At 43.2% G+C, this 18,763-nt stretch overlaps 1 protein-coding gene across 2 annotated transcripts in view; it reads left to right on the top strand.

Annotated features, from left to right (window-relative positions):
- Nucleotides 1–18,763, top strand: part of SDHA (succinate dehydrogenase complex flavoprotein subunit A) — a 30,225-nt gene continuing 11,462 nt past the window's right edge. Inside the window, exons 1-9 of one of the 2 annotated variants that reach the window (XM_014602771.3) lie at nucleotides 1–107; nucleotides 8,860–8,946; nucleotides 9,310–9,471; nucleotides 11,932–12,075; nucleotides 12,304–12,468; nucleotides 14,710–14,858; nucleotides 15,481–15,605; nucleotides 17,386–17,554; nucleotides 18,328–18,523. In XM_014602771.3, the coding sequence (XP_014458257.1) occupies nucleotides 60–107; nucleotides 8,860–8,946; nucleotides 9,310–9,471; nucleotides 11,932–12,075; nucleotides 12,304–12,468; nucleotides 14,710–14,858; nucleotides 15,481–15,605; nucleotides 17,386–17,554; nucleotides 18,328–18,523 (1,245 nt within the window). In that variant the 5' untranslated portion in view covers nucleotides 1–59. Of the gene's footprint in view, nucleotides 108–8,856; nucleotides 8,947–9,309; nucleotides 9,472–11,931; nucleotides 12,076–12,303; nucleotides 12,469–14,709; nucleotides 14,859–15,480; nucleotides 15,606–17,385; nucleotides 17,555–18,327; nucleotides 18,524–18,763 lie in introns of both variants that reach the window. The other variant, XM_006276961.4, reaches the window with a different exon arrangement.

Here is an 18,763-nt window from a genome sequence, read left to right as displayed (position 1 = left end):
GGCGAGCGCGCGTGCGCGGTGGAGTCTTTCTCCCGTGCTCCTCTCCTTCTTAGGGCGAAATGGCGGTGGCGGCGTCACGGGGTGTCGCGAGGTGCTGGCTCCGCGCGGTGAGTGCGCCCGCTCCCGCCCCCGCCCGGCCCCGGGCAGAGGAGGAGCGGCCCGCGGCTTTTTTCGGGGCGCGCCGCATCCCCACGTTCTTTCTCCTCCCGACCGGGCCCGGCCCGGCCCAAGGTCACGCTGCGGCGCCGGGGCCGCGCTCTCGCTTTCTGGCCGGCATCTCCGCTGTTGCCGTTTAAAGCCATTGCGACTTCTGTTCCCGGTCCGCGAAAGCGGTGTCTGTCGCTGTTCTCTGTAGCCATCCTTCGTGTATTTCCACCCCCCCCCCCCATTCCCTATACTAAATCCTCCATCATTTTCTAGTCTTTCCTCGTGTGTCATGTTTTTACACCTCGGCACATTTTTGATTGCTTTCCCCTGTGCTCTCCAATTTGTCTTTGAATTGCAGGGCCCAAAGGGGATACAGGGTGCTTGCTCCACACGGTGCCTTGCCAGTGTTAGGTGGAGCAGAAGAGTCACTTGTGTAACCTATGCACACCACTTGCTAGTACAGGTTTCCTGTACCTACCATGGTTTTGAGCATCCACACTTCAGAGAAGGGTGGGGTACAGTTGGACAATACCCCCCACGGCCCCCCTAGCCTTGCTTCTGCCTCTCTTTCCCCTCTCTCCCCCACAGCCTTGCTGGTGCCCCACAGCCCCTGCTCCCACAGCCCTGCCGGTTATGCCAACCATGGGAACTTTTGGGAAACTAACCCCCGTGGTTAGTGGAAGGAAACCTGTATATCCCTGTGGACCGCTTGTTTTTGTTTCTTATAGATAAGGTGGGAATGTAACTTTAATTGATACCAGGTTATTTTGGGTTTAGGAACAAATCATGTGACTACAAGAAAACACGTAAGCTGCATTCTTGGCTACTTTTCCTAATTGCCCCCTTTTTTCTACTGCTTTTCACTTTCCTACAATCAATTTTTACCTGTCTCTATTTGAATGTAAGTGTTACAATGAAACTAACAAATCTAAGTTAAGTAGACTTGGCGTTATTACTTAAAAGGTGAGGGTTGCCAGAATCTGGAATGGGCTTCCAAGGGAGGTGGTACTCTCCCCTACCTTGGGGGTCTTCAAGAGGAGACTGGACAAGCACCTAGCTGGGGTCGTCTGACCCCAGCGCTCTTTCCTGCCCAGGGCAGGGGGGTTGGACTGTATGATCTATTGAGTTCCTTTCTGACCCCAACAACTATGAAACTACAATAAATGAGTGAGTGAGTGGAGCATGAGCTCCTGGTCTGCATGTCCCCATTGTCATGTAACACGCTGGTCCATAAAGGCTCTAACCAAGACCCTATAGGCTTAAATACAGTAATTTTTATGAGGTACAGTGCTCAAATGAAAGGTTCACAAGCTTAGTAAGGCACCTGGTTAGAAAGGAAATTGTACACGCAAAAAACAACCTTAAAATCTTGTTGCTCTCAGTCCTGTGACTTTATTCATTAGACCATGTTGCACCTCCAGTATCCAGATTGGAAGAGGGGTCATTGTGTAAGGCTCTTGGGTAGGCAAATACAGTAGTTTCAACTTTTCAGTTTTATAGTTGTTAGGGGCTGGAAGGGACCTCACAGATTATTGGGTCCAGCTGCCACCCCCCCCCCCCCCCGTGCTTGACCAAAGATGTTTCAAAATACATTGTTTTGTGGCATCATAAATTATAGGCATTCAGTGACAGGTCAGACTTTTGGAATTTCAGAGAACATCTTTGGCAAAACAAGAAATACCAAGATTGTTTTGAATTATTACGTTGTAGGAAGTTTTCTTAGCTTGAACTTAAGCATTTAGTTACATTTTCAGGTTTGCTTCTGATACGGAAGTGTGCTTCTTAAGTTGTCACTGGGCCTTTAAAGTGACTGATACACCACAGGTTCTTGCACTAGCAACTCTGCTACCTCCTAAGACTTTATCCTGTAATAAGTTCAGCTTGGACAAATCTTTTCTTGTACTTTCAGAAAGCTGTTCTGGGAACAGGTCAAACTTGTAGAACTGGGGCCAAGTAGGAAGATCTTGGCTATTTGTTAAGTCAGTTGACCAAGGATGTCTGTTTTTACCTCCCCTTACCACTTTTTTGCCATTTCTTAGACTGGGATAGTTAATGGTATTAGGCCTATCAGACTTCTCCACAGTTATAGCTGCAGTCCTTTGGGTTTTAGGAAAGAAGACCAGAACAACAACTGTTGGTTGGGCATTTGGCTCATCCCCGTGCTGAAAACACAGCTGTTCTTATTGGTTTCATAAGCCTTACTGTTTGATAGTTGTTGCTGTCATTGTTGCACAGAGTAAAATAAGAGCAAAAGATATAAGGAAAGGATAGAAGAGTAAAAAGGAAAGTGTGACAGTAAAAAATAAACTTGGGGAGCTGAATGGATCAGAATAAATTAAAAAAACCCAACACTTCAGCCCTCTTAAGTTGCAAAGATACTGTCATGCATGTGAGCAGACTGACCTTGCATAGCTCTGTGCATGTGCTGCTATTCAAAATGTTACGAACAGAGTAGAACTTACAGCTCTGTTTAGAAATGAGATGCCTGGAAGTTATTTAAGGAGACGGAGGGGAATATAACCAAAAATGAGAGTATCAGAAATATTAACATCTACTTTAGTCTGCTTTACCTGCTGTCTCCTAGCAGCAGCTTAGAGAATGAGGAAGGTATGGAGCTGAAGGGATACTTCTGCCTCCAAGCACCTAAGAGGCTCTGAAGATAAAGAGCTGACTTGGATATAGAAGGGTTGGAGTATTGAAGTTTTGATGGACTAAGACAGTGGTTCTCAACCTTTTTCTGCTAAGACCCATTTGTTAACATCGATGGCCAGTCTTGACCCAGTCTGTCTCACTCCTGACCCACTGCCCCCAGGCCCAAGCCCTCCACTGTGTGGGGCAGGGGTTGGGTGTGTGGGGTAGGGGTGTGTGTGGGGCATGGTGGGCCCCCAGTCAGCCCCTTGCAGGCTGGAACTCTGACAGCTTGCATGGGAAAAGTCACAGTTTCCCACGTTTTTCTACTTTAAAAGGAGAAAATTAAAAGGCAGATCCATTTTTAAAATTTGTTGCTTTATTTTTAAAGTTTGTTCATGACCCTTTCATATAATCTTGTGACCCACTTTTCCTTATGACCCATGGCTTGAGAAACACTAGTGTAAGAAATATGCAAGAAGCAAGGGATTTTTTTGATGATATCATTTATTGGATCAGCTACATAGTTGGTAGAGTTGTGCCCTTCCTCAGGTCACCCGTAGAAACAGCTCTCCCAACTATGCAGCTGATGGAATAAAAGATATCACCAACTGACAGCTTCCCCCCCCCCCCCCCCCCCCCGAGTCTGATAGGCAAATAAGATCCTGAAGCAATGTATGAAGGCAATTACTTGGTAGACCTCGGTGTTAAGTAAGATTTAGAGACCTTTGACTGGTGCTCTGTCCCTGAATCTTATTGGGGAATTCTACCTATATTTTCATATGTAGCACCTATGTCTGGCTAACAAGGGTTAAGCACTGTGCCTCCTGTCCACTGCTGGGAGGTTCCTAGTTGCAGGTGATGAGTGGGGCTGGTTAAGTCGAGTCTGTTCTCAGTCACATAGGGGCATTTTGCCTGTCTGCTTATTCCTGTTTTTATGTCAGGAGTGAAGAGAGAGGGGAAGAAAAGAGACCTTATACAGGCAACAAATGATGTATGGAAATAGGGAAAACTTTCAAGCCTTCTCCCTTTGTCCAGTTGTCTGAATCCCATTTCTTAATTTATATGCGAGTAAAGTAGCCTAAATATTAAGATGTTTTTAGTACAGTTTGCATTGTCATCTAGATGTTCAATGCACTATGAAATTTTCCATTTTACAGACATCATGGGAATCATGGCATTGCAATTAAATAACTAAATATTCTTGTTTATTTATAGAATTTTGTATAATTACTTCTAATTTAAATTTACTTAGCTAATACGGGTGCACTGATAAAGATTTTTTTGGTGGATACTGATAGCTGATGCTTAGTCAACCATATCAGCTGATGTCTATCCAATAACCAATATTTAGTAATAATGCAAGGCATTTTAAACTACTGACATAAATAAACATTTTGTTTGTTTGTTTTTCATTTAAATATACACACAGGCATGTATGCACATGGGCGCAGCTCCTGCCTGCTCTGGCTGATGAGGAAGGCAGTGACTGTCTTATTCCTATGCATATTGTCCACTCTCCCATGGCCCCTACCCTCAGACACACTCCCCATGTAGCTTCTCTTGTCATCCTAGGTGGGCAGGGTGGACCCTCGCACGGAAATCAGCATGGGGCGCGTTTGAAGCCACAGAGCACACCACTGCTTCAGCACTGGCAGGCCCCATGCAGCTCAGCTCCCACAGGTGCAGGGGTGAAGTCACTTTTGCAAAGGTGCCTGGTAGAATGGAATGTCCCTTACATGGCACCTTACCCCACCTGTGCATAACCCAACGCCTCTGTGGGAGCCCCAGTGCTCAGGCTGCAAGTGTGGCGTTGCTATGGCAGTGACAGGAGCCAGTGATAATCCTTTTGTTGCTGAGTGATGTGCCCTGTGACTGCTCCCCAGTGCCCCCTCCTCCTCCCACTGCTTGCTGGGACCTGTAGTCTGTCATGGGCTCGGTCTGGCAGCGGGGTGCAGGAACCGGACTACATTTGCCAGGGTGCTTCGGGCATGTGACCATACTTATCAGCTACAATGACCCAAAAAAAGCCAATAGCCGATAATGTCATTTCTCCTTTTATCAGTGTTGATCTGATTGTCAACTGACATATCAGTGCACCCCTATTGGCTAATTATGTTTCAGTTATAATTAAGGATCCACATTTTTCGTTCACCACAGAAAAACGCAGTAAAACCTGGATTTTCTCATTTTAAAGAGAAAAACATGGGAAACAGAAGGTTTCTCTTGCAGGCTGCCAAAGTTCTAGCCTGCAAGGGGCTGGGGGGAGTAGGCAGGGGGTGCCATGTGCACGTGTGTGTGCACGCACCCATACACATGGCAGCCAGGCAGTGTGGAGAGTTGCTCTGCAGCTCCCCACAGGTAAGTCTAGGGGGTGGGGGAATTGAGGCCTCCATAGTGTGGGAGGGAGGGAGTTGGGCAGGGCTGGGGCTGCTGCCCAGCTGTGATGGTGCATGGGGGTTGAGGCCTGGAATGTGTGGCCACAGGGCTCTGGTGGGGAGCAAATGGGAGCCGCAGGTTCATCCAGGAGGTGGCAGGGGGGCTGGCTTCCTGCTGCTGCGAACACTCCTGGGGGGGCATAGGAGACAAATGCCCCCCAGATTTGTGCCTTGGGTGGGGGTGGATGTGGGCAGTCTGTTGCAGGATCGGGCTCCCTGCCCTGTTGTTCTTCCCTCGGGGCCTCCACAGCCCAGGGTGCAGGAGCCAGCACGGCAGGGCAGAGCGGGGCAGGGAGGCTCAGTGCTGCTGCCAGGACCCCTGTGCCACCATGGTGAAGCATCCACCCAGCATCGTGGCCTTGTGTCCCCTGCTGCTGCTGGGCAGGCAGGGAGCACCTCACCATGGCAATGTAGGGCTCCTGACATCAAGCCTCCCCATGCCGCTTTGCTCTGGGGTGCCGAGTCCCGCCTGCTGAGCTGTGGAGGCGCTAGGGAAAGGGAAGCAGTGTGGGGAACCCCCAGGCTCACAGCGGGTAGTCTGCATCCACACCCACAGGCAACATGACTGGAGCGGAGCCTGTTGGGGAGGGGGAGCTGGGCTCTGTGCTCTGCCACAGCAGCTGCTGCTTCCCATGGGTGGCAGCCAGGGCATGGGTGCTGCTGTTGGGGGCAGGGGCCTGCAGACCCAGTTCCCTGGCCCCATAGCCCTATGTCCTGGGTGTCCCCTCTAGTGGGGCTGTGGAGGGGCCTGGGACTGTGGGCCCTGAATGAAGGGCACCAGCAGGGCGGAGGGATTGTGGGCCCTGAATAAGCGGCACCAGCAGGACTAGGTGACTGTGGTTTGGCAGTAAGGGGCAATGGCATAGGGACAAGGAACCAGCATACCAGGGCTGCTCAGTGCCACAAGGAAGTGGAGGGGACACCTGCAGCTGAACCCATGTCCTAGTGAGCGAAGGGCACAGGGGAGCTTTGATTTTTTCCATGATAAAAAAAACTCAAAATCAAATGCCAAAATTTATAGGTATTTAGAATTTATTTTATTATAGTGATTGTGAGGCACTGGTAGGTTTCCACATTGCTTAACAATTGTAAATATACCAATAAAACATTGCGTTTAGCTGATATCTATCTAGATGTATATAGTAGTGTTTCATTTTAATTATGGAAAAACACGGATTTGGGGTTTTCAAATCAAAGAATTTGCATTTCCCACCTTCCAAATAATTTTCAATTTTTAAACAGAAGCCAGGATCCCTGGTTATAATCAAATTATGAAATTGGTCAGTATGATTGTTACATTCTCATATTCTACTATTCTTTTAGGCATGGTGTAAAAAGTGTGTTTATCAACTGTGAAAATACATTTTTCAAATACGGAGACATACATTTACCTCATGTTCATTTAGAAAGAAGGATATTACATTTCTCTAAATGGCAGTTTATGGCTCTACTTTTCTGTTCAGGCTGACCACAGCATGCCATAAAAAGAAGCTTCTTGTAGAACATGGTAGAGGCTTGGGCAAAATATTATGTACCTCCAACTTACTAGTCTACTAAAATATTTTCAATAAAGTGAAAAAAATTGGTAAGCTTTTCTCTGTGGTTTAGGAAGTTAATTTGTTTTTATAGCTCATGGATTTTTCAAACTGTTTGCAGGTCATCTTCAGTAAATTATCTGGAATTGCTTGATTGGTTGTTAGATTCCTTTGTGAATTGTAAAATTGTGCTCTGAATTGCTCAAAGCAATAAACAAGCTAAAATTGTTATCTTTTATCCAAGGCAATAAAATAACACAATAAAACATTACTGCACTGCAATAAAACTGTAGTATAGGAACTAGGTTTTGAAAATTGCTGTGTATATTTTATGCCGTCTTCTGCTTGCAGCATATCCCAGCATAGTCTGTATGTAAAATACTCGTATGCAATTAAAAAAAATAAATTACGTTAAAGTAGAATTAGGGTAGTCATCAGTTCATAACATGCTAATGAAGCAGTTATTCGTTTTTGGAAGCCTGTGTCAATCTTCTCTAGTTTTCAGAGTGAACTAATTTAATTTCACCCTGGTTTTCAGTGGAAACTGATTTGTATCATAAAATATTTAATTTATTGTTGGTGACTCGCATTTGCTTCTGGTCTTTGTTCATAATGCTAGATGTTTGTCTCTCTTTCCTGTTTTTCTTTGGTATTTTGTTTCATAGAACTCAGTTCAGTTGCTTCACTCTTACATAAATGATTACATGTGATAAACAAAGGACTAGAGACCGCTCATCTAGTTAATTATACAAATTAGTTTGTTACACAGCAGTGCTGTGACTAACAGGAAAGTCCCAAAGTTCATCCTCATAACCTTTTCCCCCTGGAATGTCACTTGGTGATATGAAGCCTTCTTTCAAATAAGTGTAGGTGAGGCCTGCTAGCATGATCAGGGGGCTGGAAGGGCACTTTTACACATGCTCTGAGGGTGGGGGGCATTGCTTTAATTCAAGCAGCTCTGAGAGCCGTTCTAATTAAAACACCACCGCATCTCCTGTTTCAATGTGTCTGTTCTTAAAAATGGTGGCAGGGGTGCTTGAACTAACACTCATTTGACAAGCTTTAGTTCAAGTGCCCCACTGCCATTTTAAGTGTGGGGACATCGGTACACAAGACACAGGCGGCTGCTGGAGCATGGGAATTGCCACACTTCAGCAGACTCGATTAATTGAGCCTGCTCTGATGCATTGGAATTCTAGTGTGCCAGGGTAGCCTCAGCACTCGTGTATCGGTGCGGGGGGTTGAACCAAAAGCGGGGGGTTGGTTTGGTCTAATGAAACAAAGATGGAAAGATGCAATTGCTGCATGCAGAAGCCTCAGGAAATAAACACATATAAAGAGCAGAATTTCTTAAACTATAGTTTAACGTTGTCATGGGAATACATTTGGCTTAGAAATTTAGAAAATATTTGCAAATTGCAGTAAGGTTCCAGAATAGCCTTTCAGTTGGAGTTACGTAGATATAAAAATAAAACAAAACAGCCCACCCCACCTCCACACAAAACCAAAGAACCCAACCCTCTGCTAACTGCCAAGATGGATCTTGCTTGGTTTATGAAAGCAATTATATGATGTTGCCTACAACAGCAGGGGACCTGGACTAAATGACCCTTGAAGGCCTCTTCCAATCCTTTGTTCCATGATTCAGTAATTCAAATCAGTTTACAAAAGTGATATGGTTTGGACACAATGAAAATGATCATCTCGGACATCCTCCTGTATTTATCCAGGTTTTAAAAAATCCCTCTGGCAGAGTAGCTTTGTTTTGGCTAGTTAGTATGTGTTCGTGAAGAAAAAGGATGAAAATTCAATATATCATAATAGCAGAATATGCAGTAATAGGCATCATTCTGCGGAAATTACACACACTACTATTAATATTTGTACTGAATTTCTTTTTTCATATTCCTATGTGTAGGAGTGAGCAGGACCCTTTTTGTAATTTAATAATCTTAGTATGTAGAATCAGTCAGAAGGAAAGAATATTTGCCTTGGCTGTTGTTTAATTGGAACGTGTTGGAAAGCTTGCTTTTAAAACACACTTGTATATGAGGACACTTCCTCTTATCTTATTCTGAAGTTTTAAACTAACTTTGAACTTGTTTCAGCAGTGCCCAGTAACCTGCCAGCCTCTTAAACGTAACTTTTACTTCACTATCTATGGAAAGAAGACATCATCCGCAAAGGTTTCTGAATCGGTAAGTTTGTGTTTGTCTTGCTGTTTGATTTATAAAGCCAATGCTTATGGAATTTGGAAAGAGAGACTAGAGTTGATTGAGTCTTTTTTTGGTGGCAGAGGACAGGGGACCATTCAGCGGTGACACTGAACTGCTAAAATGTGTCAGTATGGTGTTAGTGAAGATTACTGCAGATAGTGTCCTATTGAAATGATTTGGACAAACTGTTAAGTTTATGATAGGTATTATTTATGCAATTTGAAAAGCATGCACGGTTTCTTCCAGTATACAAAAAAACATGGTGCATCAAGATAATCTGGTAGCTATTTTGAGATACTGCCATTTGATTCGTGATCTTAACAGAGTAATCTTTTTTTTTCTCAGATTTCTACTCAGTATCCAGTAGTGGACCATAAATTTGATGCAGTTGTTGTGGGAGCCGGGGGAGCAGGTTTGCGGGCTGCTTTTGGTTTGTCAGAAGCTGGATTTAATACAGCATGTGTTACAAAGCTGTTCCCTACCAGATCCCACACTGTTGCTGCACAGGTAAGAAATTGATTCCACTCAAAGCAGTGTTTAAATACTGACTTTTCATAACTTGAGTTTCATTGGGTGTGAGCATCATACAGACAGTCCTCAGACTTGCAACGTAATTGGTTCCTGAAAACTGCATCTTGAGTCAAAACATCATAAGTCAGAACCAATTTTCCCCATAGGAACAGTGTTATAAAAGTGGGGTTGGTTCCTTTACGATACAGGTGTGTGCAGCTGGTAAGTCAGTTGTGGTGGGAGAGGGGAGGAGAGGGAAGGGGCGTGGTGGGGCAGATCAACACCACCCACGGTGAGGGAGGGACTAGGGCTGGGGCTCAGACCGGGGCTGCAGCAAAGCTGCCTAGTCGGGGCCAGGTGGATGCGGGACTGAGCTGTGGCTCGTTGTGGGGGGGCACAGGGAGGGAGGGGGTGGTGGCTCCCACTGCTGCATGCTGCTTGTTTAGCAGCTTGTCAGGCGGTTCCCGCCACTGCTTATCTGGGAGAAGGGGGCACGTGTGCCCCCGAATCTGCACAGGACAGGGTGGGCGGGGCAGGGGCTCCAGCTGGCTGGGAGTGGGGTCTATGTGGGCAAAATGCGGGCCACATGCAGCCCGCCAGGCCATTCTATCTAGCCCGCAGGGCCCCTAAAAAATTTAGAAAATTAATATTTATCTGCCCCTGGCTGCCTGTCATGTGGCCCTCGATGGCTTGCCAAAACTCAGTAAGCAGCCCTCCACCTGAAATAATTGCCCACCCCAGCTATGCCCTCCTGCTGCTCGCACAGCTGGGGTGGGCACAGGACGGAGCTACAACAGCGGTGCGTGGCGGTGGGAGCCGCCCTGCTCTCCCTGTGCCGCCCAGATGACCCGTGGCTTTGTCCCGTGCTGACCGCTTCTCCCACCCCAGCTGGATGAGCGGTGGGAGGCCATGGGGGAGAGGGGGCATGTGCCCCTGTTTTGGGGCGGGACGGGTGGTGAAGTGGGGCCTGTAGGGGGGCTGCAGCCACCTGAAAATTTGCCGTAGCCCCCGCCTGGAGCACTACACTACAAATTGGAACGAGGCAGGAAGGTGTGTATATTTAACTGTGATATGATGGCTTTATCTATTCATGTCGCTGCATTCTATGGTTTCACAGCTGCTTAAGTGCATGAAAGCAATTTACTTCAGATGTACAGAATAAGTGAGTCCAAAGGAATGAGATGTGAGTGATCATGAAAGTCATAAGGAAAATCTTATGACTAGTGATCTACCAAATCATGATTGTGCCATTTTCATGGAAACGGTAATTTTGGGTGGGCTTCATGAAAAAGCACAGGCTCCCCTAAAAATAGTGGAGCGCACACTTTAGGCGGGCTCATTGCAAAAAAACCCCAACCCCCCCCTTCCAAAAAAACCCAAACAAACAACAAACAAACCACCCAACCAAAAACAAATGAACTTACTGGCAAGGAGAAAAGCATGTGAGAAGCCTTGCAGTCTTGCAGCATGGGAGGGAAGGAAGAGGGAAAGAGGGTGGAGGGGGAGAGCGAATGGGGTGGAACAGGACTGTCTTTACAAGGGGTAGGGTTATGCAAATAAAGGAATGAGGGAGGGAGGCAGAGTGATTCCCAAAGGGATAGGAGAGGGGGATGAAATGTGGGTAGGGTTATGCAGATCAGGGCTGTGGAAGGGAAGCAGGGTTATACAAAATAACAGGAAATAGAATGGAGGCAGGTGAAGGGTGGAGGCAGCTCCACCCCTCCCCATTCTATTCCTTGTCACTTTGCATAACCCCGCCTCTATTCCCACCCTCCCACTCCTTTCCCTGCCACTCATTCAAACATTTGCATAACCCTGCCCATTTTCTATTCCCCACCTTTGCGAATCATTCCACCTCCTTCCCTCCCTCCCGCCTTCCTTTATTTGCACAACCCTACCCCCTGTAGACAGCCTTTTCCCTCCCCTTCTGCCTTCCCTCCTGTGCTTCAAGACTGCAAGGCTTCCCACGTGCTTTTCTTCTTGCCAGTAAATTTATTTATTTAATTATTTATTTATTTTGCAGAGATCCCAGGGGTGGCCCGAAACCATGTCTTAATTACTGTGATTAAGCCCAGGGAAGCCATTAATCTATGCTCAGTAACATATAGATCAATAGCTTCTCTGGGTTTAATCAAGCTGCAGTTTCAGGCCATGTGGCAATCTGCGGGGAGGGGTGGGACTGCTGGGGCCCCTTGGCCAATTGGAGGTGTGTGGAAGGCCCATTACGTTCAGCTGATGATTACGGCAGCTGCCCCACAATCTGCCTGTGAAAGTGGTTGGTTGCCTCCTTGAGTTTGATAGATCCCTACTTATGATGATTTTTTTTATACAGCATGTAAATTTGATATTAATGTAACTCTTCTAAATCCATTTAATGTTGTAGTGAGAAATGAGATGGGGATAGCCTGCCATAGTTGTGCATAGATAATCAATTTGGGGGCATATTTTCATATTTAGGGTGGGATTAATGCTGCTTTGGGAAACATGGAAGAAGACAACTGGAGATGGCACTTCTATGACACTGTGAAAGGATCTGACTGGCTGGGCGATCAGGATGCCATTCACTACATGACAGAACAAGCACCTGCTGCAGTTATAGAGGTAAAACTAGCCTTTGAAATCTATTGGAATTATAATTTCTTTTAACACGAATATTCTTCTGTAGTGAAGTTTTAATGAGGTAAATTTTAATGAAGGAAATTCCTTCCTTTTGTTTCTTTTCTGATGATACTTTTAATAATGTTACAAAGTAATATTAGGCTGGTTAAGTTGCTTAATCTTATCCACAGCTCTGTCTTTGATATATTTGGGTTTTTTTGGTATCAACAGCTAGAAAACTATGGAATGCCATTTAGCAGAACGGAAGAAGGAAAGATCTATCAACGTGCCTTTGGTGGGCAGAGCCTTCAGTTTGGGAAAGGGGGACAGGCTCATCGCTGCTGTTGTGTTGCAGACAGAACAGGACACTCGTTGTTGCATACACTGTATGGCAGGGTAAGAAGTGATACAATAAATGAAACTGAAGGTTCTAGGGGTTTTAACAAATAAATGCTGTCCAAGTTTTTAAAAAAATAAGAATTTTTAACTGGCATTTATAGCTATTACTTAAATAAGCACCAGCAAGGATTCCAGGCAACTTTCTAATCTTAATTCTCAGTTTCCCTCTTTCCCTGTGACAGTGCAGAGGTCTGTGCCATTGTAGGTACTAGGGATATAAAAGGTTAAACAGTAAGTATATTTATACTGGTAATGCATTAGTTAATATTTAGCATGGGGGACAGTCTGGCTGGGAAGGGAAGTGGTGTAGTGCCTCAGGAAGGGGGTTAAGCAGGCACTGTGGTTAACCCTGTCTGCGTGTAAGCACCATGACGCTCTGCCTCTGCCTCCCTTTCCCTGCACAGTGCTGCTGACTTGGGAAGGAGGAAAGGAGGGAGGACTGGTACCCATGAGGTATGTGTTATCAGTTAACTGTTTAACCAATATCATTAGGGGAGTTTACATGAGTAATTACTAAAATTAGATTTACATCAAGCGGGTGCCTACTAGGGATATCAGCATTGCAAAAAAAAAAAAAAAAATAGGAGATAGGAGCAAGAACTTTGTTTTTCATACTTTTCTGGAGAGCATGGGTAGCAAGCTGTTCATTTTGTGACAGGGAGGAAACTTTCCTCCTGTTGCTGTCTTCCCTTCTAGGACACTCACATTGGCCAGTCCCAGGAAAGGTGTTTATGTAGACCTTTTCATGGGCTGGGAGAAGCTGGGCTAGAGACACATAAGGCTACCCCAACAGGAAAGTATTGGCTAGCACTATCCATCCACCCTCTCAAAAAAAAGCGAGGATAATTGGTGCATTTTTCCAGCACGAAGGGCTGTTGTTCTGTCTAAGCTTGTTTCATTATGACTAACTTAAGCACTAATAATTGATCTTAAACATCTTCCAAGGCAAGGTCAGGAAAGGACAAAGATTAAATATTTATTAAGGTTTGAGAAAATTATGACCCTTGGACCTAATTTAATTAAGCACTTGGCAATGTGACCTTGTATGTATTATTTTGAAGTCTTCTGAATGTTGCCTCCATGTGCTAACACAGGGCTGTCCCAGTTCTTAGCTCCTGGGGATCACGTGCCCCAGAGGCCACACTAGTGGGGGCTGTATGGACTGCATCAGGTGCACTGCATGGATGCTCTCACCACTCCATCGTGTGCGGTTGTATGCAGCTGTCCTCCCCACCCTTCCCCATAGCAGTGCTTCATGGGTGCACAAGAAGAGATCTTCCCCCAGTATGCACCCCTGTTGTAATGTAAGCACCCTCCCCCCCTCCAACTCACCCTTGGCTCTATGCACTGCCCAGCCCTGAGGTAAAGGCAGAAAGTGGCAGCTAGAGGAGGTAGCCTTTGGCTGCTATAGCAGCGGGAGTGATTGGGTGAGGGGCGAGGTAGGGAGCAGCAGCTGGGTGAGAGCCAGAGGAATACAGTTCATCCTTTAGCAGGATGCATGTGGCTGGAGTGCTGCCAGTTGGATAGTTCAGTGCTAACATAATGTAAATGTGGGTTGGATAGGGTTAGGGAATGCTTATTTCAGTGCCGCTAAATGTCTGGTCCTTGAAACTTGAAAGAGACTTTCCTGGGCCATTCACCCAGCTGATGGTATTCATTGGCTTTACAAATACTATAGGTTTTGAAGTCCTAGTATGAATGAGCTTCTACTGGTGCAGCTGAGTAGTAAATACACGTACTACACTAAAAAACAGAATAACTCTCCATCTTTTAGCCAATTGTTATCTTGGGTATAATTTTTCTTTTTGAGATGGTATGCTTTTTTTTTTTTAAATTTGGTAAGTGTGGGCTTTCCAATCCACAATGATACATGTTCTAGAATTAGTCTTGTGGAAGAGTAACAGGCTATTTGCATACTGGCTTATTTGGAGATTCTTGTCAATAAGGTCTGAGACGGTTACAAATGCGTGTTTCTCTACTGCTGAATATTTAGCGTATTTGGTATTGTGTTATCCTTTTCTTTCTTTGTAGTATAACATATATGTGAGTTCTTTTGAACTGAATATTAAGAGTCCTTTGAGTTTGCTTGCATGATAATTATAGTGGTGGTTTATGTTGGTATTAGATTTAATTATGTTTTATGTATTTTGGTATATTGCTAGTAAAAATTATTCTGATGTAAATCAGTTAGGCTTTAAAGAAAAGTGTTTATGTTGCTGTTTTCTGTTCCTTTTTCAGTCCCTAAGATATGATACCAGCTATTTTGTGGAGTATTTTGCCTTGGACCTTCTTATGGAAAATGGAGAATGCTGTGGTGTTATTGCACTATGCATGGAAGATGGTTCCATACATCGTTTCAGAGCAAAGAACACTGTCATTGCCACTGGGTAATGTGATATAATGTTTCTTGCCTTTAGAGAAAAAAAAATTGTTTTAAGGTAGCAGGAGAGAATTGGGTGTTCATTTAAAAAAAAAAAAAAAAAAAAGTGTGACCAGGCCTCCTGGCACCCTAAGGAGGATACATGCCTACATACTTAATCTGTAAAATGGAAATAATAATATATCTAGGTAAATCAAGTTACTCTGAATTGAAAATGGCATAAATGCAAGTTTTAAACTGTTCCTTTTAGATTCAGATTGATGACTGCAGGATACTGCAGCTTCAATCACTAAGGCTTTTTATAAAGTAATCCTGGTTAGCATTTCTGAGGCAGTGTGGTCCTGTTTCCGTTTGGCATGGTGGCCTCAGTTGTTTTCCAGATATTAGTTAAGCATTCCAGATGGTCTACCAGTGTTGTTCACCATAAGTTAAAATAAGTCACTTTTCCCTTTCTGCACAAACTTAAATGGATATCTATGCATTGTGGCTGGTTGCATTTAGGAAAACTGTAAATTTGCCCAAAGTGCAGAGATTACGCTGCATATTCTAATGAGATTGTACTGTTTGTTTGTTTCTTTCTTATGGGAAGTATTTTTGGCAAACGTTTTAATTTCTTAAATGTTTTCTAGTGGGTATGGTCGCACCTACTTCAGCTGCACATCTGCTCATACCAGCACAGGTGATGGCACAGCTATGGTCACACGAGCTGGCCTGCCTTGCCAGGATTTGGAATTTGTACAGTTTCACCCTACAGGTAAAATAGAAGATGAGAGAGGCAGTCCTTGGTGGGGTTTAAAAAAACTTTTTTTTCAGTATTTGTAAACATCTCTGAGATATTAGACAGTTCTGTCTTTAATGTTAAGATATGTAGCGCCAGAAGGGTGAATTGAGCTTTTTGAGCCAATTTCACGTTGCAAGTTCCTTTGCAGTATTTAATGTTGTTAGCAACTAAGCAGATGAATAAGCTGCCAGTCACTAAAAGTAGATGCATTTGCCTTCAGCTATTAAAGAAAAAGCAAGGAACTCTGAATTAAGGGTTTTACTATATTCAGCTTGCACATTTTCAGTATGAACTTATGTTCACCTAATTTTGGACTGAATATTTTTCATTTCAAAAAGCAATTGGTTTTTCTTTTTAAAACTGCAATCCTTTCCTCGAGCTCTAAAGCATCAAAAATGAATCCTTCTTTCCATTGCATTTGTTTCTTAAACCCAGGAAATTTTTGTCTCAAGGCATCAAAATTGATGATTCCAAAACAAACAAGGTCTTATAGTTGAAACATGCAGCGATGATTCAAAAGTTGTTCTTGACTTAAGTCAGAATCTCATATTGAAGGTTCTTCATGTAACTTCACCTGTGACCTTATTTCCAGATGTATGTAGCTGAAAGCCTGGATATAGATAGTGTTTTACAGTGCAATCTGTACTGGAGGAAAATGTGGGACCACCTACTATGTAACTCTGATTTTAATATTAGAGGACGAGGTGGGGAGAGGAGAGGTGCGTTGAGATGTTGTAGAAGATTCTACTGACTGTACAGTTTGGTCAGATGGGAATATCTTTGGCTTGTTCTTTAAACTAGAATTGTTTTGAGGAAAGTAAGAGACTAGCTGCTGGTGGGCATTTGGAGTGAAGGATGGTATGGATTTAGAACTCTGGCTTTCATGTAGGAATGGCTTAGTGTTTGAGGGTGAGAAGCAAAGATTTATGGTGCATATGGCTGAGATCTGATTACTTGAATATAACATAAGTAAATAATCATTTTTAGATAGCTAGAGGGTAGGTGCCAAGACATCTTAGATTTTTTAACTTGTAACTGTTTTACAATTGCATTATCTTAAAGATGTCTTCTTTATTTTTCTACAGTTTAGCCTCTCTAATCTACAGCTTCTTGTCAAAGAACCTTCATAACATGTTTAAATAGCTCTTAGTGCCTATTTCTTAAATGTGTTAATTGGCTAATGCTTTCTAAATTGACTCTGGGAACCTTAGAGGCATAACTACAGCATGCTGCAAAAAAAAAGAGCTACGAATATGCCTGGTCACATCCAGTTTAAGTCCTCGGGGAATTCTTGCTTGATGTTGATAAGCTCTGTGGAAATGCTGCAGATTTCTGAAATGGTACACTGTTTGTTTGTAGAGAGGTTCTGATTTAGCTTACCAGCCTTTCAAGAAAAATATACAACAGTACTAAAACCCTTGAGAACAAATACAATGTTTGTTTTAGAAGTATGTTATTTCCAAATATGTTACCTTCAAAATTGAAAACTATTCTTAAACCTCATATTTCCAAATCTTGGCATTTGTAATCTTGTTTGGATTTTTTAAAACAAAAAATCTTTTGGCAGGAAACAAACTACAAATGTAAAAATTGACTTTGAAGCTAGAATAATAAAAGAAAAAACTAATGTTAAAATCTTATGGTTCTATAATTAACAAGTATTTTAGCCTTAATCATTTTAAGAATGAAAGGATTTCATTACAAAGTTGCTTTTGCTATTACTTAATTTCAAGGATATTTTTTTCTTTTGCAGGAATCTATGGTGCTGGTTGTCTTATTACAGAAGGCTGTCGTGGTGAAGGAGGCATTCTTATTAACAGTGAAGGTGAAAGATTTATGGAGAGATATGCACCTGTTGCTAAGGATCTAGCTTCCAGGGATGTAGTATCTCGATCTATGACAATAGAGATTCGGGAAGGAAGGTTGGTTTAATTTTTTTTTCAGTGGAATTGTCACAAGTACTTAGCATTTGGGTTGAAGCAGCTAGATTATAGTAGTAGTCCATTTGGCAAGCTTGATTGCTTGAGATGATCAAAGGATTTAACTGTTAGCTGAACAGAGAGACTATTTTAGTCAAACTTTTCCTGGAATGGAATTCCCTCTAAAAGGTGATAGGAAATGAAGGTCTCAGTAGCCTCCTTTATAGTTGACCAGAAGTTTGTAAGGCCTGATGCATAGCTTACTGTAGGTGCTGTTTTGGTGCTCTTTCTTGAAAATATAGCCCTTACCACTTCATACATTTTGATGAGGACAGAGAGACAGAGAGTGTGTGTGAGATATTCTCCAGTCATCTATTGTACAAAATTATTTCTAGAAAACAGAGTAACTACTAATGTAAAAATTCCAAGCAATATCAACACTATTTAGGAGGACAAGGAGACTTAAATATTAAAAGTAGTTCTTTGAACGTGTGGCTTAAAATGCAAAGATTGCATGCGTGGATCCATTTTGTTACAAGTCAAATCTATGTGTTAATTTCTTGAGTCTTTATTAGAATTGGTATAAAAAATGACTCAAGTTTGTTCTGCAGTTAGTATATTGCTACGTAGCTATCAAGCATATTTTAGTCATATCAGATATTCCAGATAGTATCAGTATTGTAAAGGACTGATTTAGAACAGGCACCTTTTATATAGAAGGAATCCCACAGGGGCAACTAGTCCAATCTTGACATGAACTTTTTCTTTTACATTAGGGGTTGTGGGCCTGAAAAAGACTATGTATATTTGCAGTTGCACCATTTACCACCACAGCAGCTAGCAACACGTCTCCCTGGAATTTCAGAAACAGCTATGATATTTGCTGGTGTAGATGTCACTAAAGAACCTATTCCTGTTCTTCCTACTGTACATTACAATATGGGAGGCATTCCTACCAACTACAAAGGGCAGGTAATTGTTCTGGCTAAATGCCATGCTCCCGAAGATGACATAACACACATGGTGTTATGACCATAATATAAATAAGTCCGAACAAAGTAACCAAACTACAAATATTATACTAAAAATAGAGCCCACCAACATAAAAACTTTAATGATATAAATATAGTAGTAAATCAAGACATGAATCTATAATATTGTTGTACATAGATCCACAATTAAGACAATAAAATCAAATCTAATGTTAAAATG

This window comes from Alligator mississippiensis, chromosome 5 (genome assembly GCF_030867095.1).
Source record: "Alligator mississippiensis isolate rAllMis1 chromosome 5, rAllMis1, whole genome shotgun sequence".
NCBI lineage: Eukaryota > Metazoa > Chordata > Crocodylia > Alligatoridae > Alligator > Alligator mississippiensis.
Note: the sequence above shows the minus strand (reverse complement) of the source record. Positions and strands in the feature narration are given on the sequence as shown.